This window comes from Xiphophorus hellerii, chromosome 4 (genome assembly GCF_003331165.1).
Source record: "Xiphophorus hellerii strain 12219 chromosome 4, Xiphophorus_hellerii-4.1, whole genome shotgun sequence".
NCBI classification, from domain to species: domain Eukaryota; kingdom Metazoa; phylum Chordata; class Actinopteri; order Cyprinodontiformes; family Poeciliidae; genus Xiphophorus; species Xiphophorus hellerii.
The window spans coordinates 18,036,849-18,060,441 of NC_045675.1; the positions used below are offsets into that span (position 1 = coordinate 18,036,849).

Below are 23,593 nucleotides of genomic sequence, written 5' to 3' on the forward strand. Positions count from 1 at the left end.
CATGCGCACAAACACACGCGGCCATATCTAACAGAGTTTGAGTTTAACAAAAATAGAGAGGTGTGCAAAGAAGACTTATTTTTCTGTGAGTTTAAAAATAGAGGACTGTCCTCACAGCATCTCCTCTTCTCTCATCTGTCTACTTTTTGAAGTTACTTTGAGGTATCTAGTTACTCCAGATAATTGGACACTGAGCCCATTTATATTTAACTTTCATAGAGCCTCAAGTGTACCAGAATATTTCAAGCCTGTCAGCTTTACTTCCCAGCTTAGTTGGCCAGCAGGCGGCTCATTATCAGGAATTGTTTCCACTCCTGCTTATTCACAGAAGAGTTGAAGGCATAACCTAATGTCACAAACGTAAATTCAGTTATAAGTTTGAACTTTCAAGCTTTCAGCTCGTGGTGTTTCAATTAACAATAGGACTAGTTTAAATCATTATGAATTCAATGTGGGTTTTTCATGGTATTTCTAACTAAAATTATTTTTTTTCCTCCACACCTAGGCTAACTTGTGTTTTGTGGACATTGATAATCACTTCATTGAACTGCCGGAGGAGTTGCCGCAGTTTCCCAACAAACTGGAGTTCATTCAGGAGATCTCCGAGGTTCTCATGTCGTTCGGCGTCTCTCCAGAGGGAAACATCCACTCCAGCGAGAGCCAGGGAAGATCCCGCTTCCGTTCTGTCGACATGGTCTCCGACAAGCGCAACGGCAACCTGGGGTCGCCCCTCACCTCCTACCTGCTCAGGGAGAACGAGACGATCGCCCGGCTACAGGCGCTGGTCAAGAGAACAGGCGTGAGCCTGGAGAAGGTGAGAAGTGACGTCACCTAATGAATTAGAAATCGCCCGCTCAGATGCTCATTTAACATGTAGTGGGGGTTAATGTTTAATGGAGGAGTGATCCAATTAAAAGAACAGTGTGACAGTCAAGTTACTTATTTAGCCAGTGGAAAATATATATAAACTATATAATATTAAACAATAAGCCTCTCCAGTTCTTGATGCATGCAGATGCTTTTTTTTCTTAATTTCATTAAAATATTTAACAACTTTTAGCACTGCAGTCCTGCTTCAGAGCCGCTCGTTGATTAACGTTCACACTCCTTTTAGAGCAACACCAGATAAGGAAAACATGACACTGCAAAAGTATGTCCTTAATACCATGAGACTTTGACTAACTCACTTTTTTCTCACTGTTCATCACAATTCCCCTGTAGTTCTTCCTGAGCTTTAGGACCTCTGTCACTTTGATCTAGATTATGTACGAGAATAATGGAAATGTTTATTAAACTGCCTAATTATATTATTGATAAGCGTCTTGCCAATTACTGAAGCGTTTTTGTGTCATGCATTGGAATTCTGATGTCAGCTTTATTTCAACATATTGTGCAGCTATAAATCTACCAAGTCTGCATGTTTATTTAAAGTAAGACCAAGACATTTTTTTTACTCTCCTACATCTTGACTAGGCTGCTGTATTATCTCAAAAGTTTTGTTTTACCTCCATGTTTGTCCCTTAAATGATGGCAGTGTTGTTTTTCAATATTTCAGCTGAAAGATGGATAAAGCCCATAATACTAATCTAAAACCAAATGTTAATGAAAATACAGTTAATTAGGGAATTACAGCTCATTCAGATAGACTATACTGGTTTCAGTTTGCACATTTTACAAGCTTCTTTGCCAATTTGCAAACAATAATTGTTACAAATAACCACTAGGAGGAATTTGGTGGGTGACTAAACTAATCTCTATACGTGAAGTCTAATCCACTTATGCACTAGCGGCAGCCATTAGCTCTCCCTGAACAGATTAGCGAGGCGCCTCTGTATAGTTTGTCAGCTATGAGGTCAATCCTTTCTTATTCTTGATAAACCTGCAGCTGAGTTACTAGAAGTAAAAAGGAAGGAATGAAATTGAGTCCTTAGTTGTTAGTAATAAACCTAATGCAATAGATTTAGGTTTTTAAGCACTTTCATAGTGGCTTCATTTCACTTTCTGGTGGCTGCCCTGCAAGGAAACTTTTTTAGTTTCCTTTCAAAAGCTGATTCTTCAGCAGTCATAGCAGTCATTTCGTTCATTTTATTTTATTTTAGTGTCACTGATTACTACATGATGCTTTTTTCAATATTTCCTCAAACCAGTTGGAGGTGAGAGATGATGCCAGCTGCAACAAAGATGCGCGGGCTCAGTGCGACGAGGAAGAGCTCAAGATGCACCAGCTCAACATCCAAGTGCGCGAGGTCTTCGCCAACCGATTCACGCAGATGTTTGCCGACTACGAGGTGTTCGTCATCCAGCCGAGCCACGACAAAGAGTCCTGGTTCACCAACAGAGACCAGATGCAGAACTTTGACAAGGTTCGTTGTGGTGGTGCAGTTTTTGTCGTGCAATAAGCTCATACACAAGCTCATAAATGCAGGGGCGAAAATGATGCAGTGACATATCATTTTGCAAACCATTTGGAAACGATCTGCATGACTAGCACCATTTCATGTCTGTGTGCAGGCCTCCTTCCTGTCTGATCAACCAGAACCCTACCTGCCCTTCCTGTCACGTTTCCTGGAGACTCAGATGTTTGCCTCTTTCATCGATAGTAAGATTCTTTGTCACGACGATGAGGAGAAGGAACACACACTAAGGGTGTTTGATGCCCGTGTGGACAAGATCCGCATGCTGAACGTCCGTACGCCTACGCTGCGTACCTCCATGTACCAAAAATGCACCAACATCGAGGAAGCGGGTAAGAAGAGATCAGTTAGTTATCAGTATAAAATCGGTAATCTGTGTACTAGCGTGAGGATTTCTCGCCTTTTTGCAATGTAAGATTTCATGAATGTAATTATGTAAATTGTAGAACTAATTTAATATGAAGTTTACATTTCCAACCATCACAGATATTTGGGTAACACTTTATTTGACGGGTTGTGAATAAGACTGTCATGACACCGTCATAAACATGACATAACACCTGTCGTGAACATGAGTAAGTCTTCATGAATATTTATGACTGTTGTCATAAAGTGTCATTAAAATTTAGTTTTAAGGGCGTGCCGTGGCGGCGGAGGGGTTAGCGCGACCCACATTCAGAGGCAACGTAGCCTCGACGCGGCTGTCGCGGGTTCGACTCCCGGACCCGACGACGTTTACCGCATGTCTTCCCCCCTCTCCTTCCCCCTTTCCTGTCAGCCTACTTTGAAAAAGGGACACTTGAGCCCACAAAAAGACCCCTTGCGGGGCGATAAAAAAAAAAATAAAAAAAATTTTGTTTTAATAACATAAAGCTGCATAATTTTTAAAGTTTAATCAGTAATACTTTTATAACAAATTTATGTCAGATCATGATTTCTTGGTTAATGTCAAGTTGTCATAACGAAGACATTTTGAATTATTTCAACTTTGTATTAAGTGTCATGATTTACCGAATGACACTTTATGACAACAGTCATAAATATTCATGAAGACTTACTCATGTTCATGACAGGTGTTATGTCATGTGTATGACGGTGTCATGACAGTCTTATTCACAACCCGTCAAATAAAGTGTTACCGATATTTGTTGTCATTCGCTGTCTTGTTTGCAGACGGGCCAATTAAAAAGCGCTTTGAAAAAACAGATTTTGTCGCTGCTGGACCACAAATCATTGGGCTGGAGAAAAACAAGACCAACCCTCGTAATATTTGTTTTTGTCTGAAATGTCCGTGGGTGACAGGCGGCTCTTTAACTGTGTATTCAGTTCATTCCATCTGTAAACTCAAGAGGATGGGTCGGGCTCCTTTCTGATTACTGAACTTCTGTAATGTCTTTATTTTAACATATTAATGTTATAGATGTTTAATTCTGAAGAGATGTTTGAATGTTGAAGGATTAACTTATTCATCATTTCTCCTTATTGGGGTTACCGGATTACTTCGAACATGTAACGAGTGATAAAGTCCTTTTTATTTTAACCTCACCCTGATTTCAGGCTGTGTTCCTACACATTTTTATCTCACTCTTTTCTGCTACAAGTCCTTTTCGCTGACTGACTGAAATATTCTTATTGACAGTGTGGGCGTACTGTTGATCTGAAATCACTGTCTAAAGCAGCATTCATTTTACTTCCTTTGAGAGTAATGTCGATGCTCCGCTTTTGTTCTGATGCTGCTTCTGGTTCTGTGGGTGTTGGGAGGAATTCTTTTTTTTTTTTAAGAAGATTTTCTTTGTCAAGATGCCAACTTGTTGTTTTTACATTTTCAGATTTATTTTAACATACAAAAATACAAAGAAAATCAAATGGTCGTAGACAGATGAATTGTGAGGAGAACAAACGCAAAGACAATTGCAGTCACACAGTGAGACATTTAAAGTCAGAATAACCATATTTAATGTCTTTTGAATCTTAACTTGAATAATAGAAAAAGTTAAAGCTTGTGTACTAAGTTGATTCAGTACACAAAGGATAATGTATTTCAAGTATTTTTATGGCTTACAGAATGTAAAAAATCTAACATTATGAATTTCAGAAGATTACAATATTGTATAAGACGGCATATAGAGAAAATCATATCAGATGCATACATGTACAGAACATGGACATACTTTTCAGTGAGCCAACTTTTCCGTAATAATTTTTTTTATTATTATTTCAAGTTGCAGTCAGAACATTTCAAAGATTGCATTTTTGTGGAATAGAGTTAGAAAAGTTCTACTTTTTCAATTAATTGAACTGATATTTACTGAGCTCCCCCTGTAAAATGGTATTAGTGTAAAGACTGAACAATCTATCAAATAAATTGCAGGATTTTAATTAGAAATATGCGACATAAACAAATCCTCATTCCTAAACCAATTTAAACCACCAATCAAAAATGCATGTTTTATTCATATCTGCAGAGAAAGCTATTGAGATGAGAGTGGCAAAGATCGACCACACTGCGCTGCACCCCCATCTGCTCGACATGAAGATCGGCCAGGGCCGCTACGAGCAGGGCTTCTTCCCCCGGCTGCAGTCGGACGTGCTTTCCACGGGGCCCACCAGCAACAAGTGAGCATACCTGAGCCGTTCTGCTCCTTTTGAAGTGACCTCTAAATCGGGTTAGTTAAAAGCTGATCAAAGCGCTTTGTGCCACAGATGGGCTAAGAGAAGTGCTCCGGCTCAGTGGAGGAGGAGAGACCGGCAGAAGCAACACGCTGAGCACCTTTATCTGGACAATGACCAGAGAGAGGTATGAGGTCCTCAAATGGGTTTCATAACTGGGTTAATTCAGTCTGTCTGCCTGAGCTAGAGTAAACCTTCTCTTTATGCCTGACTTCTTAATCTGCTTTATTTTTCACCTTTCTCCTGCCATCTTGTCTGCACTCCCGCCTCCTCTCACATATCTGCTTTTCTTCATTTTATAAATGTTTTCATTTATTTATTTAATTTTTTGTCTCTGTCTTTCTGCATTTCTTGCCCTCGCGATCTCACGCACTCTCAGCATGTAGAGTGTTTGTTTCCGGAGCCGCAGCTCCTGCTGTTTCTTGACTACTACTGGCTCTCGCAGTCCTTCAGGCCCTGTCTGAAGTCGGTGTCTGTGGACTTGGTATGTGACGGTAGACCACAGACCAGATGTGGAAGTCCACTCACGTGATCTTTAGCACCATCTGCTTCTCTAACTTTCAGCAGCTGAGCTTTATCTGAACTTTTCATTCTAGTTACAATTGATATTTGTCCCCTGTTTTTTTTTTTGCTTCTTAAGCTTGTTTTTAAGACTTGTTGGTCTTAAGTTTGACAGCCATAGAAGCTATTAACATAAGTACAGTAGCTATTGCACATTTCATTTAAGATGAATACCAATACAGTGTATTCCAGTGTAAAAGCTGGTTTTGAACTGATCCTGGTAAGTGTAGTTGATCATTTCTTTCTAACATTTGCTTATTGAATTCTCTTCTCAGAAATACATCCAGGAAGCTCGAAACTTGGGCACCACCATCAGACAGCCTAAACTGTCCAACCTGTCGCCCTCTGTCATCGCTCAGACCAACTGGAAGTTTGTTGAAGGACTATTGAAAGAGTGCAGGAACAAGGTTTGTAATCTGTTGGTTTCCCACTTCTTCCACATATTTACCATTTCAGTTATCAATTATCCGTTATTTTCTTCAAAATTATTAAATAAAACCCTAAAGAATAAATACAATTATTTGATTATTACTTATTTAGCTTGTATTGTAGGTTTTGTAAGTCCTAGTAAACAGATTTATTCCTTTTTTTTTTTTTTTTTTTTTTACCCCTCCAGGGGGTCTTTTTGTGGGCTCTAGTGTCCCTTATATGACAGTAGGCTGACAGGAAACGGGGAAGGAGAGGGGGGAAGACATGCGGCAAATGTCGTCGGGTCCGGGAGTCGAACCCGCGATGGCCGCTTCGAGGACTCAAGGCCTCCAAATACGGGTCGCGCTAACCGCTACGCCACCACGGCACGCCCCAGATTTATTCCTTTTGAAACTGTAAACCTGAAAAATGTTTATTCTGGTTTGTTTTTGCTTGAATTTTTATTTGTTTTGTTTTGAGTATATTCTTTGGTTTTACTGCTACACTTAAATGGATGTTGGTTTGAGGTTTAACAGCGAACCTCTGGAATATTAGTTTGAATTCTCAGTATTGGCATGAGTTCGTTCTTTTTTATTTTATTTTTTTGTTTGTAGACAAAACGAATGCTGGTAGAGAAGATGGGCCGAGAGGCCGTGGAGTTGGGTCACGGCGAGGTTAGCATCACAGGTGTGGAGGAGAACACCTTGATTGCGAGTCTCTGTGACCTCCTGGAGAGGATCTGGAGTCACGGGCTGCAGGTTAAACAGGTCTGGAAAACATCACCATGGTCACAATGATCCAATCACGAAAGTACTCATTTTAAACAGGAAATGTATTTAATTGCGACTTTCTTCTCCTTCCAGGGGAAATCCGCCTTATGGTCCCACCTCCTGCATTACCAGGACAGCAAAGAGAAGAATGCCACTCCAGGCGGGTTGGGACCTCCAGGTAAACGCTCTTGTCATTTCTCTTTAGGGGTCCAATCAGCTTAGAGAATGGTGACGTTTTCATTAGGTGCGCTTACTTTCCTCCCAGGGTTCATTCATGACACGGAGCGGAGGAAATCTGATGGTGGTGGATCAGCCATGCCTCCGCTCAGGATCTCCCTGATCCAGGACATGAGGTGAGGAACATCCTGACGAGCGATTAATGAAATCCTCTATTCAGGCACTTGTTGACCCAACTACTGATCACATTGGACAGATGTACAGTTTGGTAGAATAATGCTGCCCCCTTGTGGTAGATGTTGAACTGCACCACAAAAGACAGGAGCATGTTTTCTGCCGTAGCGGCGTGGATGCTTTAGGAACAGTGTAAATGAGCAAATCTCGTTGATCAAACTATTGCATGTATTTTTAAACGTAAACGGAGTTAACAATTTCCCACAAAATATTAGAAATATGTGTGTGGAAAAATTACAACAGTTTTCATTTTCAGTAAATGAAAAGTTAAGCCTAAATTATAAGAAATATATAGACTGCAACAAAGTATTGGCACTGATTTTTATTACTTTACAGTAAATGAACTATATCAGATATTGTAATTTACAAAATCAGTCCTGTGAGTCACACATAAAGTATATTTTCAGAAGAATACACTTTTTTAATGTTTTAAATGTGAATTAAAGAATTATTCTGCACATGTTTTATGTTGCATCAACTTCCTAAAAAGTTCATTTTTTAAACTCTTGTCATAACAAAGGCAGAATTGACTCTGCTGCAATGAAACATGTTTTAAATACTGTTGATGGATCTGGCTAAAATTAGAAAACATCAAATCAATACATTTGTGTAGATTATTAAAAATAAATAAATAAATAGGGTTTAATAAAATACATTACTAGTGGGGGAAATCATCTACCAGGACATGTATAAACAAATACATAAATATAATTATGAAAATATTCATAATAGAAAAGTTTTTATTATAAAGTTTTACAACTAAAGTTAGCTTTTCTGTAAGAGTTTGAAATGGAACCATGTGGCAAAATGTGCAAACTATGGCAAAGATAAAGAGGATGGCATGTTTCTAATCTCCCAGATGACTTTTTTTTTTCTGTCCAACTAAAAATGTTTATCAAGAATGTTTAAACGTATATAGAAGTCACCTTTTCAGAGATGCTCTTGTCTCTTTCAACACATTTACATGCTTTAGCACCTATGTAAAGGTGTGTGACTGCAGACTCCGCTGTCATCTACTAAAAGGATTCAGCGTTATGCGTTCTTGGCTTACATGAAGAAGACACAGAGTGAGTCTGCGTGGAACAGCGAGTTACTTCCAGCCTAATTATCACACCTCCCACCAGTCTCACTGAGACGAAGAGAAGGGAGGAGGGGTCATCTCGGGACACAGCCATGCAGCTATACTTTATGTTGTGAATACGTCCTGCTCCATGTTGTTGTAAATGTCTGACACCATTAGCAGAAGCACAGTCCTGTAAATAAATGCATTATTTAATAGCGGGTACTGTGTTGCTATTATCATTTTTCACCATTTTAAAGCTTCTAAGCAAAAGCTTAGACTTGTGTTTACTCTCTGGATTCTGACATTATCAGCTCACAAATGTTTCCTTCTGGAGCAGAGAAATCTAGGTTAGTAGGTTTGAATGAGGGTGGAGACAGCAGAGTGGGTGTGGAAGGTGGAGGAGGCTTGGATGTGGCACGCGTATGGCACAGGTGGAGTGGAAGGGAATCTGTCTGGACATCAGAGACATGATAGTGGCTGGAAGCCATCTCAGAGGGACCGGCTTTCACATTAAGGGAATGCGCCGTTGTTGAAATGCCACTCGTAGGCAACAGTAGGCAGTTTTCCCAGCCTACTGTTGTGACAGGAATATGATGTCCAAATCATAGCAATAAATTTTTGGGTTTTTTTCAAATTATGTCTTTGGTTTCTATATAGAACAAAACTCCTTTGAATTAGGAAGTTATTAAATGGCAAACTGAAACTTTATGTGCATTTTTCACTGGTGTGGCACATTTTATACACATGCATAGAGAAATTTATCATTCAAGATGGTTCCATGTGTAGTATGGTATCAACCTCTTCCCCTGGAATGATACTCCTTCAGCTTATTTACCTATTTGTATGTTGCCTTTGTGTTTGTCTTCCTTTCCTGTCACCCGAACCCGTCATTTCACCTGCAGACACATTCAGAACATTGGGGAGATCAAGACCGACGTGGGCAAGGCCAGAGCCTGGGTCCGCCTCTCCATGGAGAAGAAGCTGCTTTCCAGACACTTGAAGCAGCTGCTCTCAGATCACGAGCTAACAAAGTGAGCTGAACTACCACTCTGCATTGGCAACAATTATTTCATTGTATTTGGAGCTGCAGCAGTAACCTTTTAACCTTTTTAAGACTGAAAGTATATCTTTCTGCCCTTGATTTGTTTTGCACGTGCAGGAATGTCCGTTTTGAAAGCCAGACAGTGTGTGATGAAGCCATTTATAATGTATTTCTTCTGGAATTGCAGAGCATCATATTGTAGTCCAGACTGCATTAATATTTCAGACTTCTTCATAATTGATATCTGGGGGGCAAACTGGGTTTGGAGAAGTTCTGTCTGCCTTTCAGAGCGTAGAGTCACTTTTCTCCTAAAACCTGAACCACAAAAAATTTTCAGTTTACCCAATTTTATTTATCTGCCATCTTTATCAGCTCAGAATAATTATCAAATGTCAGAAATCCCTATTATTTAGTCAGTGTCAAGTGTCTTTTAATATTCTTTGGCAATCGTCTTCTGCTTTTTAGAAAACTGTACAAGCGTTATGCCTTCCTGCGCTGTGACGACGAGAAGGAGCAGTTCCTTTACCATCTGCTGTCCTTTAATGCCGTCGATTACTTTTGTTTCACCAACGTCTTCACAACCATCAGTGAGTGTCGCCTAAAAATGCACCCTGTTCATGTTTTATTGATTTGAGCTGCCAGAACAACATTTCCCTTCTCTCTGGCTGCCAGTGATCCCTTACCACGTGGTGATTGTTCCAAGCAAGAAGCTTGGCGGCTCCATGTTCACAGCCAACCCCTGGGTGTGTGTTTCCGGCGAGCTGTCAGAGACCGGAGTCCTTCAGGTCCCCAGAAACACCTTGGAGATCACTTTTGAGGTTTGTGTCCTGACTTATAAAACATTGATCATTTTTTTGTTAATAAAATCAGATCAGCGAGAAGTGCAATGACATGGCAACAACAAAGACTCGCACGTTGTTTTTTAAAGGCGGCATTCTTTTTATTTACATTAAACTGTTTAGACTTCTAAGGGGATGATGATACCTGTTCAAATCCTCTCCACCATGTGTTTGTTTTGATGCGAGACTGCACTAGTTTAGCAATCTGAATGTAGTTTGTGTTTACTCTCCTTAAGTCTAAAGGTTTTAGTGAACTCCTTGAAGCAAGAAAAAGCAGCTGCCCACTGTTGCTGTCTTGTAAAAGTACTCATTATGTGTCTATCTTCCCTGTATAGTGTTTTGTTTGACAGCTTTCCATCTGTGATTGAGGTGTCTGAAGTTGTTTTGTTTTTTTGCGCTCTGTATAGAGACTAAGTATTGTATTCTCCTTTTTCACATTACAACTCTTAGATTACCTAATCAAGCCACTCGAGAACTTTTTTGAGATTTTGTAACATCATGGGTTTATTTGCATGTAGAACCTGATCACTCGGGTTGTACACTCATGCCAGGTGTGACCAGCCACCCTCACAACTGTCCATTTTCATGTGAAGAAAATAGGACACATCTTAAAGCCAGAACAGAGCCTGACTTCAATTTACTTTTAAGGTCTTATTCACAGAACAGTTCTGCAATATGGCTGTATAAGGGAGCTCCTTTTTTAAACCACTTAAGTTGTTCACTCATGATCTCCTGTGAGGATAAAGCGGTGACCCCTCCCCCCACTTCACACTTCCTTGCCAACTCTGCTCAGCAAGGAGCTCCTTTACCATCTTAACAGCTGCTCATTGACTACAGCAACTGGTGCCATTTTACAATCGCACTGTGGTGGTTAAAAAAAGCTTCTGAAGTCTAGCCTGAAAGTGTTTATCCTTAACTCTTTAATATGGGCCAGGAACTCCTCAACTTCACCCCTAAACACACAGCAGTAGAGAGGATCATGTCAAGTCTGGAACCAGTCTTAGAGATGGCTTCACAGACGCTTGTTGTTCTCTATACAGTAACAGTAATATAAAAACATAAACATTAAATGTAATATAAATTAACAATGCTATTTGTGACATCAACAGAATGCCAGAAGGTACTAAGTTTGTTTTCTAAAAGTTGATGACGTTTGTGTTTGATTTTACATTTTTGTACTCTACCAGAAAGAGTGAATACATAAATTAGCTTTTTCTTTTTCAGTTTTTTAATTTCTACGTTTTAACATTGTTGTGGTTCTCTGTGTTTTAGTGTCAGAACCTGGGAAAGCTCACAACGGTACAGATGGGTCACGACAACTCAGGGCTGTACGCCAAGTGGCTTGTGGAGAGTGTCGTGGTCCGGAACGAGATCACAGGGCACACTTACAAGTAAGTTAGCCTCAAAGAAAAAAAAAAATCTAGTATCATTTTAATAAAAACTGTTTTTCCCTTTTAACCAGCTCTGTGTGCTTGGTGTTAGGTTTCCATGTGGTCGCTGGTTGGGGAAAGGCATAGATGATGGTAGTCTGGAGAGGATACTAGTGGGAGAGCTGATGACCCCCACTACTGAAAATGATGAGAGGATGTGCCGCACACCACCCATGCAGCAGTCTCCAGGGATGATGAGGAGATTTGTTACCATCTCACCAAGCAGCAAACCAAGTCAGTTAATCATCGACATTGCTCATATCTTACAATTTTATTAAAGTTATTATTTTTTTGCCCCTATGTTTAATTAAGCTGCTCCTTTAAGGATTATGTTAATCACTGTGTGATTTCCAGCCTTCACAGAAATGAATGCATGAATGATAAAACAAAATGATTGAGAGATAAAACCCGGTTGGGGATTTGCCTGCCTGATCGTGCTTCTATTTTTTTAGAGCATCATTGTTTACTCTTCCCCTCCCTTTTCAGAGTTGAACACAGGCCAGATCCAGGAGGGAGTGGGAGAGGCCATCAATGGTATCGTGAAACACTTCCACAAGCCGGAGAAGGAGGTGAGAGATGAGCAGTCTAGACAGGCCTGAACACGTAGTTCTATTATTCATCACGTATGAAGAAAAATGCGCCCGTGTGCTTCCGTCGACCCCACTAAACCTTCAGTTACTCAGGGCTACAGAGGGAAATTCAAATATAATAATGCTGTTTTGTTTTACTCTAAATTTTATCTGTTGTCTTTATTTTTTTATTTTTTGCACCCTCAGTGAATCTGTACAAACACAAAAACCCACTAATTATTGTGTAGTGAATGCAGGTTCAGTTGACATCTTCAATTAAAAGGAAGATGCTCAGTGAGGATTATTTAGGTGCATCAAAATCTAACACTTGATTGTAGGGTTGATCACTAATTCACTGTTATAAAAGAACAAAGGGCCTTTATGGGGAAATCCCCTTAACTCTCACTCCACCTTTTTTAAGAGACCAAAAGAACAAAGGAGCCTGATGAGAGCTAAAAGTTCTTTTGGAAATTAGTCAAATTTTCATTTGGTTGTTTCACCAAGTCTGTTACAGTATCCAAATTGCTGATGCAGTCATTCATAGTATTTATGTAAAAAAATTAAACCAAGAATATTAAGAGTCACCATAAATCGAATAGTTTAAAAATTGGTGTGAGGTGTAAACATCTGCAGTCCTAATTTTGTGAAATATTTTGTGAAGGATTTCATATTTTTAGTAGATTGGTCTTGTGGTGTTTTTAATCAAAGAGCTGTGTTTTGTTCTCTGAATCCAACTCCATGCATTTGTTCACTCCACAGAGAGGCAGTCTGACGCTGCTGCTGTGTGGGGAGTACGGTCTCGTTTGGGCTCTGGAGCAAGTTTTCCAGCACGGTTTTAAATCACCTCGACTCTTTAAGAACGTCTTCATTTGGGACTTTTTGGGTAGGAACTTGAGCTTTCTAAGACTGGTAGACTGGAGGTTTAACTTTCTTTCCCCTAGCATTAGAGAATAAAGCAAGTATTAAACTCATATATTTCAAAGTAGCAACAATAAGGAATTTGAAATTGAAGATAGATTGAAGACAACATGAAGATAACTGCAGAAAATGCATTAAATTTAATAAGATACTTTGGGGATAACAGATGAAGCAAAGATGCACATCATGATAATAGATGCAAACTTTAGAAATACCATGATATGGTTCTGAATATTTCTCAATAAATACAGCAAATTTTCTAACACAAAAAACTCTGACAAAACCTTCAACAAAAAGATGAATGTTTTCCAATTTGACTTGTGAATGAAGCATTTTTTGCTTCCCTTGTCTTTTGTTGCATTTTCTGTTTTGGTCTTTTGTAAAATGCTGCTGTTGATATTGAAAACGTTATGAGTAATAGCACGTGAGGCCAGCTTAAACAATTTGCTGTTTTTATATTTAGATCAAAACATGTTTTTATGGTTTCAATGAGAGCGTAAAGGCCTTCCATGGCTGCATGGTCCAGTTCAGCATAACAATAAGCTCTCCTGTGTCTTATTAAGTGTTTTGAAATTTTCTATTTATTGTATTTTTGCCTTGAAATGAAATGCTCTATTGCAAGCAAAGTAAGGTTGATGGTTCAGCCAGTCCCACTGCAGCTAATTAATTGCTTGAATTGACTGAATCAGAAACAACAATTTAGTTAAGAGTTGTGTAAAAATGACTCTCTAAAACACTACAAACATTAAACAAATCGCCTCTGTTTTAACTTGAGTGATTGCTTTAAATGGGTTACTTATTCATGCATATGACTGTGCAGTGAGTAATAATGTCTTTGGATGATTTTAACCCTTCGACAGAGAAGGCACAAGTGTACTTTGAAAGTGCTGAGCAACGGGAGGCGACTCCAGATGAAAACTGGCAAACCAGAGTGCGCCACTTCTGCCGCTTCATGCGGGCCATCAATAGCACGTCGAGAAATATTGGCAAGGACGGGAAGTTTCAGATGCTTGTCTGTCTGGGAGCAAGGTGAGTAAAATGTTAGCGAACAACATACACCGTTAAAACTCGTGATCATTTGTTTGATGTTTGTAATAAGGATTTTGCCCATTTTAATGTTTTCTGGATTCCCTAAAGGCTGCTCTGTTGATTTTGCGTGTTTGTCCCTTCCTCTCACAGGGACCATTTGCTGCATCACTGGATTGCTCTGCTTGCAGATTGTCCAATCACCTCCCAGATGTATGAGGACAGTGCACTCATTAAGGACCGCTCACTGGTAAACTCTCTGATCCGAGTGCTACAGACTCTGCAGGAGTTCAACATCACCCTGGAGGCTTCGTTAGTCAAAGGAGTTGGCATCTGAAACCAAACCACGCTCTCCACCAGTCGTACCCAACAGGAATATCACAGAGGACCACTAAGAGAGAAGAATAACTGACCTTTTTTTAATGCAGGAACAGACTTGAACAAAGAACACTTTCTGGTTTACTGAAGCTACTGTCACATTTGCCATAATTTAAGTGCAATGAGCCTTTCAAGATTTATTTTTATCCTCGATGATGATGATGATGCCATTAGATGTTGAAGAATTATGTTTTCTATTATGGACCGTGGTTTTCACATCATTGAGGATGACCTTGTGCTATAATGTTTTACTGAAAGCTCAATATTTTCATCGTTGCCGTGACTTGATGACAGCGGTTCTATTTAAGGGAAAGCGAGGATTAAAACTGTTAATATATTTTCAGATAAAAACAGTATTATTTTGTTAAATCAGTGCAGTTGCTTGCTCTGTTGTCAAACCTGATTTTTAAATGTCATAACGCAGAGTTTAAAGCAAATGATGTAGAAGTATGCTTTATAAGTATGCGTATGGCAGGGTAGAGTGGTAGGCGATTTTCTTTTTTTATATATACAAGTTTGACTCTTTCCCAAGCAAACATACATGTATGTATGCAAATATTTTATTTGGAATACCTTCAATTGAAGAAAAGGTCCTCCTATCACGATGAGACCGTGGGGCTCGAGCCTGCTCCAAGTAATGAATGGTATGTTCAGTTGGTTTCAGGAAAATAAAACAAAGTCTTGTGTTCCAGAGCACTCCAAGAGATGCTTGACCCTGTTATTTTTTGCAAAGTTAACAACTTCAACCTTCAGTGTAAATACCTCCCAGCAGCCATTTCCTTGTACCATCATTGCAACCCTTACACTACATATACTCTGTTCTTTGAACTACAACGTGATGACCTGCGTAGTTCCTGTGCTGACTTCTGACCTCTTGATAAATATGTGAGGAGCTCAAAGGACTGTTTTATTTCCCCACACTTGTTCCTGGTTTTTGTCATCCTGGTTTCTTGCTATGCAATAACTACAAGAGAAAACTGAGATATTACTGGGCTCTCTCCATTTACATAGGATGAACTTTATCTTGCGGAATAAGAGATTTGATATGTGACGGACTTTTTTTGTGTGCCAACGGCGTCTGGAATGACTGTGTTGTACTCATCTGTGTACGACCCACAAAAGCATCTTGGGAGATATATATTTTTCTTTTCCAGTACAGTTGTACATTTATCAACATACTTGTGTAATGTAGTGTTTACTAAGTGAGCAACTGTGTACAGTGTAAAAATATTAAGAATAAAGCATCTGTAAAGCATTATTCTGGGCCTCATTTATTTCAAAAAGGTATGTTACTATCGGCAAGTCAGAAGATGGTAACACTTAATTGAGACCGTTAAGTGCTGCAATCACTTAATTGATCTCCTCAAAAACAGCTTTTTATTTTTCTTTACAGATTGAAGTTTTTTTTTAAGTTACTAATGATAAACAAATCTTCAGTATCTTTTTCTTTTTCCTGTGAATAATACAACCAGTGCTTAACCTTTAAGTTTTGGTCTAAGAGAATGTCAAATAACTAGATTTTTGTTTTTGAGTATGTATCAGAAATTTATTTAGGAGGCAAGCACATGCCAAATTTGTCCTCAAGCTCTAGATTACATAAACATTTATTTATTAATTCATTTAAGGATTCAAGTATATTGTCTTGTGGAAAAAGAATGAAAGCTAAATGTTTTAAAGGAGAATATATATTTGTGACATTTTATCAAGGGGAACTGACATAAAGGCAGAACATTATTTACAGTCCATTTGTTCACCTGGTTTATGGCAGTGTCCATGTACAGATTTCAGAGTAAATTGAGGGACCCCAGGCTTTTAAAAAAGTTTGCCTTAATTTGTAAATCTACATTTATAATTGTATCATCCAAAAGTTATTTAGACGATACTAAGGACTGTTAGTTCTTTTAAATTGTTTTTGATTTTTTAAACTGTCAACATATGACTACTTTAACAGTTTACTTTTTTTCAATAGGGAACATAGTTTGTTATATAAAAATGACTTGTTTAAACTTCCTAAGCACTGTTACGTATGGTTATGGGTTTGTTACGCTTCAGTAATATATAATCATTATTTGGTTGGGTGCTTGTTCTGTTTAAAATTTTACATTTGCCCAATCTCTGGCTGTTTTGAATTCCCGTATTTGCTTGAAATAGCTTACACGTGCCCAAAATACTGCTAAATCTGTGTTTTACAATAGCTAACCAGTACTTGTATCTTTAAAGTTATAATATTATGGTTTCATATCCCACGCCAAGCCATTAATGATCAGTTATATTCTCTGTTGAATGCGCTTTCTCAGCTGTGAAAACGTAAACAAAGTCGTTCGCGCCATGTCAGGGAGCTGTTTTTCTTTGAAGCCTCGGGCCAGGTGGTTTATGGGACTGTGAGTTCAAAAAGAGGCCCTTCACCACTGACGTAGCCGTGTTTTCTTCCTCATTCACTACGCCTCCCATCATTCATGTTGTCTGAAGAGTACGAGATTGGTCGAGCCCAGGTTCAAACCCAACGGCTGCACTCCTTATATGGTCATTGTCCGCTCGCCTTTTCATTCCAGCTTTTTATGTAAAACACATTCTAATGACCAGCTGTATGCAGCAGTAGTAAGAGCATGCGCAGTACGTGAAAAGAGGACGGCGAAGATTCAAAGTTTTTGTTCAGTAAGTACACTGTTATTTTCTTTGTACAAGGTTTATATTATTTTGACTTTTACACACTTGTTATATGTGGAACTTGCGGCCATATTGTAAGGTTCTGGTGTCCTGACGTGTGCGTTCGTTGTCGTTTTGGGTTAAACGTGTAAAGACTTACCATGTCGACAATGGGATAACGTGGAAGTGAACGAGAGCGTGGCCTCGTCGGCTAGCATTTATGCTAACGGCTAACAACAATGAGCCATATTTGGCGCACTCGCAGACGAAAAGTTTTAATCTGAAGGGGAAGACGGTGTCTGCCTTAACTTTGTGTTTCTAACTATAGAGTTAAACCCTTGTATTAAGTGTGTCCAAATGTAGTTGTTTAAAAATTGCGGTAGCTTTTTGTCTTTGGTTTCAGAAAGTGCAGCTGCCCGCTTTTTGTTTGGGGCATCCACTTCAGACAGATCCGCCGCTTAAAAAAAGTCCCGTAGCAGATACATGCATTGAAGTTACATATAAAGACTAGCTTCTTCTCTTTTGCCGTCCACATTTGTGTTCAACATTACCGCTCATTTTACGGATAAAGCGGTACTCGTGTTATTGTGGGTGTAACGTCCCAGACTGTTGTGTTTAGAATAAAATTTCAAACAAATCGGTTCACTTAACTCGATCTAAAGTTTAGGTTTGATGCAGTAAAATCCCTTCATAACATTAGATTCGTGTTACTGTTGTTTGCCTGGTGCTAGTTTGGTGTTGTTTAGCTTTAAACTCCGTAAGATCGTGAAACAAGGTGTTTTTTTTTTCCAAGTACCGTTATGCTGCTTTTGGTGTTTTTGAGGTTTTAATTTTACAACCCGACACTTTAAATCTGTGTGTTCGCAAGATTTGCTATTAAAGGTTTAAAAGGGTTTCAATATTTCTGTCTTATGTGTGTGCGTATACGGACCGCCCCCTTTTAATAGCAGAAAGCACAACTGTGTGCAGACATCTATGCTGATCATAAACCAGCAAGCACCGAGACTATTACGGATCGTGTTTTCTTACATTTCCAGGAGTTTTCTTTCCTTGACTTGCACCGACCAACAAATTCAGGATGTTTGGCTTTCACAAGTCAAAAATCTACCGGAGTAATGACGGCTGTTGCATCTGTAAGACCAAGTCCTCTAGTTCACGCTTCACGGACAGCAGCAGATATGAAGAGACCTTCAGGATGTGCTTTGGGTACAACCTCTTATTCCATAATATCATACATTTACACGTCAGTAATAGTTGCTTACAGAGGTTTCAGATCTAATTACCCTTTTCATGTTGCATTAATTTTAGACTCTCAGAAGATCGTGTTGGAGACATTTGTAATGCGTGTGTTCTGCTGGTGAAGAGATGGAAGAAGCTGCCTCATGGCTCCAAGAAGAACTGGAATCATGTAAGTAGTGCCTCCAGTTTAGCACACAGAGGTATACTGGGTCATGTTTTCAAGCACAAGTTAACTTTGTTGTGTGTTTTTAATTGCTATTCCTTAGGTGGTTGATGCTAGAGCTGGCCCAGGTTTTAAGGTGACAAAACCCAAGAAGACCAAGAACAGTGATGGGAAGAAGAAGAGCAAACTAAAGAAGCTTCATAAGTTTAAGAGGCAAAGTAAGTAGTTCAATATTAAGAAACATGTTGTCTTCCATTTTTGAAAGTTATAAGTAATTTAGCAAAAATAAGATATTTGAAATCCATGCATATTTTTTTTTATTCGCACTAATGCTCTTTTGACACTTGTGTATTGTCTTCGTCTTCTTTGTTTTGTAGTTTAGGCTACTTGCTTAAAACATTTTGTATTCCTAGTTAAATAATCAGTAGTTGTGATATAATTTTCAATACAAGTATATTGTAAAAAAATAACAATTCCTAAAATCACTGCATTTTCATTCTGCTTTTGATTTTTTAGTTTTCATCTCCATATAAACTAAATGCCTTTGTTTAATAATCTCTAGCAGCACCTAGTGGCTAATTTAAATAAAGCATGAAATGTGTCTAGTTTTCTATTTTCTAGTTCACACTTCATAAACAAGTGGCATCTGGCTTGTTTTGTGTCAGCTTCATATTTATATAGGATTCAAAATTCAGCTTTGGTGTGCACACCTTTGGTATTTGTACCCTTTGCAGAATAAATCGCCTGCAATCATTCTTTCAATATAATGAATAAAATAGTAACAAGGCAAGTAAATACTGCCCCAAGTCCTGATTATTGCAGTGAAGGTAAATGTAAATTTCTTTCAAGTTTATTTCTGTTTCATTTTTTTAAGCAGACTCAGATGCTCACAGCACAACGTCCAGCATGTCTCCTGCCCAATCTCCCAGTTACAGCAACCAGTCAGATGACGGTTCCGACATCGAGTCCAAACAAAGACGCTCATCTCCTTCCATCTTCTCCTTCCTGGATCGTTCTTACTGGAAGAGGTAAGATATCTTCATGGCTCCATCGCAAAACAAAAAGATCACAATTTTTATTGCTTTTTTTCTTATTTTACTCTGATTAGTCTCTTATATATATATATAATTTATATAAATATTTTATATATATAATTTTTCTTTCTTTCTTTCTTTTAGGCAAAAGGTGTGCTGTGGAATTGTCTACAAAGGTCGGTTTGGAGAAGTGATTATCGATCCCCGACTTTTCAAGCCTTGCTGCAGCTCAAAAAAACAGAAGACACTGACGCCCACGCAGGTGCCCACACTCCAACCACAGCTCCCAGAAGATTTGAAAGAAACCTGGTGAATGGTTTTTGTCAGTCTCCCTTTTTCCTTTATGGGGCTATCCATGGCATCCACCTGGATTTGTCTCCAGTGGCAGACCTCATTTTCATTCCCCGTTAGATCAGTTAATGTTCATCCTTGTAATAATCATTTTTATATGGGTATTTTTTTAATCTTTTGTATAGAGTTGAGCTCTTTGTTTTAAAAGAAAAAATAAAATAAAAAAAAAACTTTTGGGCATTAGTGTTATTTATAGGATAAGGATTAAATTTTGTTGAGTTAAATTTTTGGTCCTAGATTGCGTTTGGTTATTTTTGTACTGAATGATCAATTTTTGTAAATAATTTCTGTTTTTATTTCATATCAGGACTGCTTTATTTTTTATAACTTGTAATACTGTAATTGTGTGTATGAAAGACACCAGCTATTTCCAATACCAGCGTTGTGGGTTGAAGGGAACCTTCAACATTTTTGCTGCAATGTTCCGTCATCTTTTAGCTTTATTTGTTTCTTCTAGTGCACAACTTGCTTTTGATAACACACAAGGATCATTAGCAAATCTGTTCTGTATAAATGTAATTTCTTTAAATGTGTACAGATTAGACAAGTTGGACATAAACAGCTTTAGCCACCAGTTTGAAACACTCAGTTTTAATTTGCTCAGCAGTTTGTGCACATTAGACCATGCTTGCAGTATGTCCCTCTGCTTGTTGGATTGACAGTTTTTATTTATTTCTTTTGTACAGCCTCCAATGAAATTACATTGCATGTTGTAAAGCAAATTGTTTTTTCAATGAATTTTGTAAATACAGCATTTTTGGCTCGTGAGTTTTCCCCCCCAAAAAAATTACATGAAACAGCAAACCACTACATCTGAAAGGTGCTGAAGGCATGTATTTCTTTCTTTTTTTTTTTTCTTATGCTAAAAGACAGCTTGATAACTCATTATTTCCTCAGGTATGTTTCTCGAAAGGCTTGCATTGTATTGACTTGTGCTATGTGCAGAAGTAGGTGTAAACTGCAGGAATAGGAGAAACTCGCCTGCAGAATCAGTGAGCTGTGAACATCTGTTTTCTACTGTCAAACTGAACATGCTGGAGACCAGTGCTCACTCTACATCTTTGTGCTTAGAGGAACATGTTCATCAAAAGAAGCAATTGTCTAAAGTTCAAACTATGCAGACATTTTGAATGTGAGAATTGCTCTGGGGCTTTTAGTCTCTTTTAGATGATTGGCCCTCTTTTTTTTTTTTTTTTTACCAAATTGGCTCTATTATTTCAGCAATAATGTCACATTGTCGTCACCAGTCAATGTCTCAAAATGTATGTATGCCATGTTAAAAATATTGCTTATATTGCACAGTTATTGCCATGGTGTATACTGTCTCAGAACTACAGTGACAACGGTTGCTGTTTTTTTTTCTCTCTCTTGAATTTTTGTAACCAAACTCGACTTAAAGTAATTGACAGGCACTGCTCTGTAAAGTTGCGTAATATATATAAACTGTATTCTGCGGCAGGGTAGTGAAATGCTGAAAAATTATGATTCTTATTGAAAAGAGGTAAGCTGCTTCCTTTGTAAGCTGGAAAATAAGCTGTTTTTTATCTTTAGGAAGTTGCCATGTTTTTGCAAGGTACATTTTGGGATGTAAGATGTGCCTTAACGAATGACCTGACCTTTTTCTCTATGATTCGTATGTAATTTATATTTATTTATTACACAACCTTTTTTTTTTTAACTAAAATTTTGAGCTAACTGGTGTTGAGCCTTTCAGAAAAAAAAGTCTGTTTCTAAGTTTGTGCACTTCCTTTGAACATGCAATGTATGGTTTTTTATATGCTTTTTGTATACTGTACCACAAAGTAGATCTGTATAATAAAAATTAAAACTGTTCTCCTGTGGTATTTTCTTGTACAAGTAGGTGGTGGGCAAAAGCTGCACACGGTCTATATGTTATACCAGCAAGACAAAGTGTGTTAGATATGTGTTATAGTACAGTTCAATTCTGTGAATTCATATACTGTATCTCCCATCTGCAGCCAAATCCAATGAAAAAACTTTGAATGTTCATCAGAAATTATGAAGCACTATTATTCAAGTTCACTTTATAAGGTTACAATTTTAAAAAAAATTTAGATTCTTTGAAAGTTCAAATAAAAAAAAAGTATATCGCCTAATTCGATTAAAAAAAAAAAAAAAAAATTCCTCCTCGATGCAGATAGAGGGCGCACTTTATTTACTAATAGCTGGATTCATCAAGAACAGAGTGGAGAAATGTTAATTTACAGCACTGTTATAAAGAATTACATATTGTCATGAAGTCAATATTTCCAGCACTAATGCTTTTATTGAAATAAACTTTTAGCAACTTTCTTTTATGTAAATTGGCTGTGATTTGTAGATTAAAAATACAACATTTCATATATTTTCCATCTGTTCAAGGTATCTGCCCCACAATTTTTAATATAAGCACTGGATATATCTTCACTTTAAAGTTTTAAATGCATCGAGGAATTTTAGTATTTACCACGTAATGCCATATCTGTAAACATCAGAGTAAAAACATTGATATTATATTATTGTGTTAGAATTGTCAATAGGAAATTGAATCTATTGGCAATAATGTCTATATCTCATAAAAAACTCAATACTAAAACACGATATATACTTTATAATATATCTGTACGTCACTCTTGGAGCACTGACGCACTCCAACCTTGTTATCTACTGTCTTGTGCAACTCCCTGTACTTTTTTCACAATTCTCTAAAGCTTTTTTTGTTTGTTTGTTTGCTGTTTTTTTTTTTTTTGTGGTTAATTTAAAATGTTTGTTTTAAATGAACAAACATTTTTGCTTGCTTCCTTATCCACTTCTCTGTGGATTCTGTGATAATGAGAAGACAAGGTCCTGATGCAACAAACAATCCCAAACTGTGGTACTTCTGCGTCCATGTTTTGTGGGCGGTTTTCTCCTGAAATGCTTTACATATTTTCCTCTGTTCTGGTGTCCAAATGATCTGGTTTCAGACAAAGATAATTAGTCCTGAAATCCTGGTCTGTGTTTATTTTTTATGAAACTTTAGTCTGATCTTCATGTTTTGTTTAGAGAACAGAGATTTTCTCCTCTTACACCTCAAACGAAAGTTAACTCGAGCAGTCTGTTTCAGATTGCACAGGTATGCACTTTCATTTCAATAGTCAGAGGAACCTGCTGTAGGTCCTGTGATGTTGTTTTAGGGTTTTTGGAGACTTCTTTTAATATCTTGTGGTCTGCTTTCAGGGAAAACTTTCTTGGATAGCAAGATCTGAGCATGTTGGTGGTTGTTTTAAATGCCCTCTACTTATAGACTATTTCCTGTAGGCTTACAGGGAAACGACTGATCTCACTTTCTTTTGAGACCTCTTTAACTGCCTTACCAGACTCAAAAGCTGCTGCAGTCTTCACCCATGTCGATGACGTCAACATGTGGGTATGTGTGTGTGTATTTTATAAAAATGAAATTATGACATTTTATAAATAGTTTAAAAAGTTCTTTTCTTTTACTTTGTTTTGTTGGTTATATGATCTGGCTGTTTTTAAAAAAATATATCTTAAATATATGGGTAACAAAACCTATTAATGCAAATATGTTAAAAAAAAAAACCCTCAAAGGTCCTTATTTTAAATGTAAGTCAATGTTAGTCATTGCTCTGTGGCTATTTAAAAAATGTATTCAAACTTT

General features: G+C 38.0%; 2 protein-coding genes across 5 annotated transcripts in view; both read left to right on the forward strand.

The window, feature by feature from the left end:
• Window positions 1–15,757, forward strand: part of dennd5a (DENN/MADD domain containing 5A) — a 33,124-nt gene extending 17,367 nt beyond the window's left edge. For 2 of the 3 annotated variants that reach the window (XM_032560022.1, XM_032560023.1), the window contains 18 exons: window positions 506–814; window positions 2,148–2,363; window positions 2,512–2,746; window positions 4,880–5,030; window positions 5,118–5,211; window positions 5,921–6,052; window positions 6,668–6,820; window positions 6,917–7,001; window positions 7,089–7,176; window positions 9,200–9,328; window positions 9,805–9,926; window positions 10,012–10,157; window positions 11,451–11,569; window positions 11,661–11,842; window positions 12,095–12,177; window positions 12,937–13,060; window positions 13,956–14,124; window positions 14,275–15,757. In XM_032560022.1, coding sequence (XP_032415913.1) covers window positions 506–814; window positions 2,148–2,363; window positions 2,512–2,746; window positions 4,880–5,030; window positions 5,118–5,211; window positions 5,921–6,052; window positions 6,668–6,820; window positions 6,917–7,001; window positions 7,089–7,176; window positions 9,200–9,328; window positions 9,805–9,926; window positions 10,012–10,157; window positions 11,451–11,569; window positions 11,661–11,842; window positions 12,095–12,177; window positions 12,937–13,060; window positions 13,956–14,124; window positions 14,275–14,458 — 2,721 coding nt within the window. In that variant the 3' untranslated portion in view covers window positions 14,459–15,757. Of the gene's footprint in view, window positions 1–505; window positions 815–2,147; window positions 2,364–2,511; window positions 2,747–3,587; window positions 4,360–4,879; window positions 5,031–5,117; window positions 5,212–5,920; window positions 6,053–6,667; window positions 6,821–6,916; window positions 7,002–7,088; window positions 7,177–9,199; window positions 9,329–9,804; window positions 9,927–10,011; window positions 10,158–11,450; window positions 11,570–11,660; window positions 11,843–12,094; window positions 12,178–12,936; window positions 13,061–13,955; window positions 14,125–14,274 lie in introns of those variants that run through there. The other variant, XM_032560024.1, reaches the window with a different exon arrangement.
• Window positions 15,758–16,977: 1,220 nt separating this feature from the next.
• sinhcafl (SIN3-HDAC complex associated factor, like) lies at window positions 16,978–21,765 on the forward strand. 2 transcript variants are annotated; one of them, XM_032561529.1, is made up of 6 exons: window positions 16,978–17,154; window positions 18,183–18,351; window positions 18,454–18,553; window positions 18,651–18,765; window positions 19,422–19,575; window positions 19,726–21,765. In XM_032561529.1, exons 2-6 carry the CDS (start codon window positions 18,224–18,226, stop codon window positions 19,892–19,894), a joined length of 666 nt encoding a protein of 221 aa, XP_032417420.1. In that variant the 5' UTR covers window positions 16,978–17,154; window positions 18,183–18,223; the 3' UTR covers window positions 19,895–21,765. The 2 variants fall into 2 exon arrangements, with proteins under 2 accessions (XP_032417420.1, XP_032417421.1); XM_032561530.1 differs by having other exon boundaries at window positions 19,425–19,575.
• The last annotated feature ends 1,828 nt before the right edge of the window (window positions 21,766–23,593 follow it).

Excerpts from the sequence above, each read along its gene's own strand:
- sinhcafl (XM_032561529.1), top strand. The coding sequence starts at position 18,224 with ATGTTTGGCTTTCACAAGTCAAAAATCTACCGGAGTAATGACGGCTGT. Across the intron at positions 18,554-18,650 it reads CCAAGAAGAACTGGAATCAT|GTGGTTGATGCTAGAGCTGG; the intron begins GTAAGTAGTGCC and ends GCTATTCCTTAG. Across the intron at positions 19,576-19,725 it reads GATCGTTCTTACTGGAAGAG|GCAAAAGGTGTGCTGTGGAA; the intron begins GTAAGATATCTT and ends TCTTTCTTTTAG.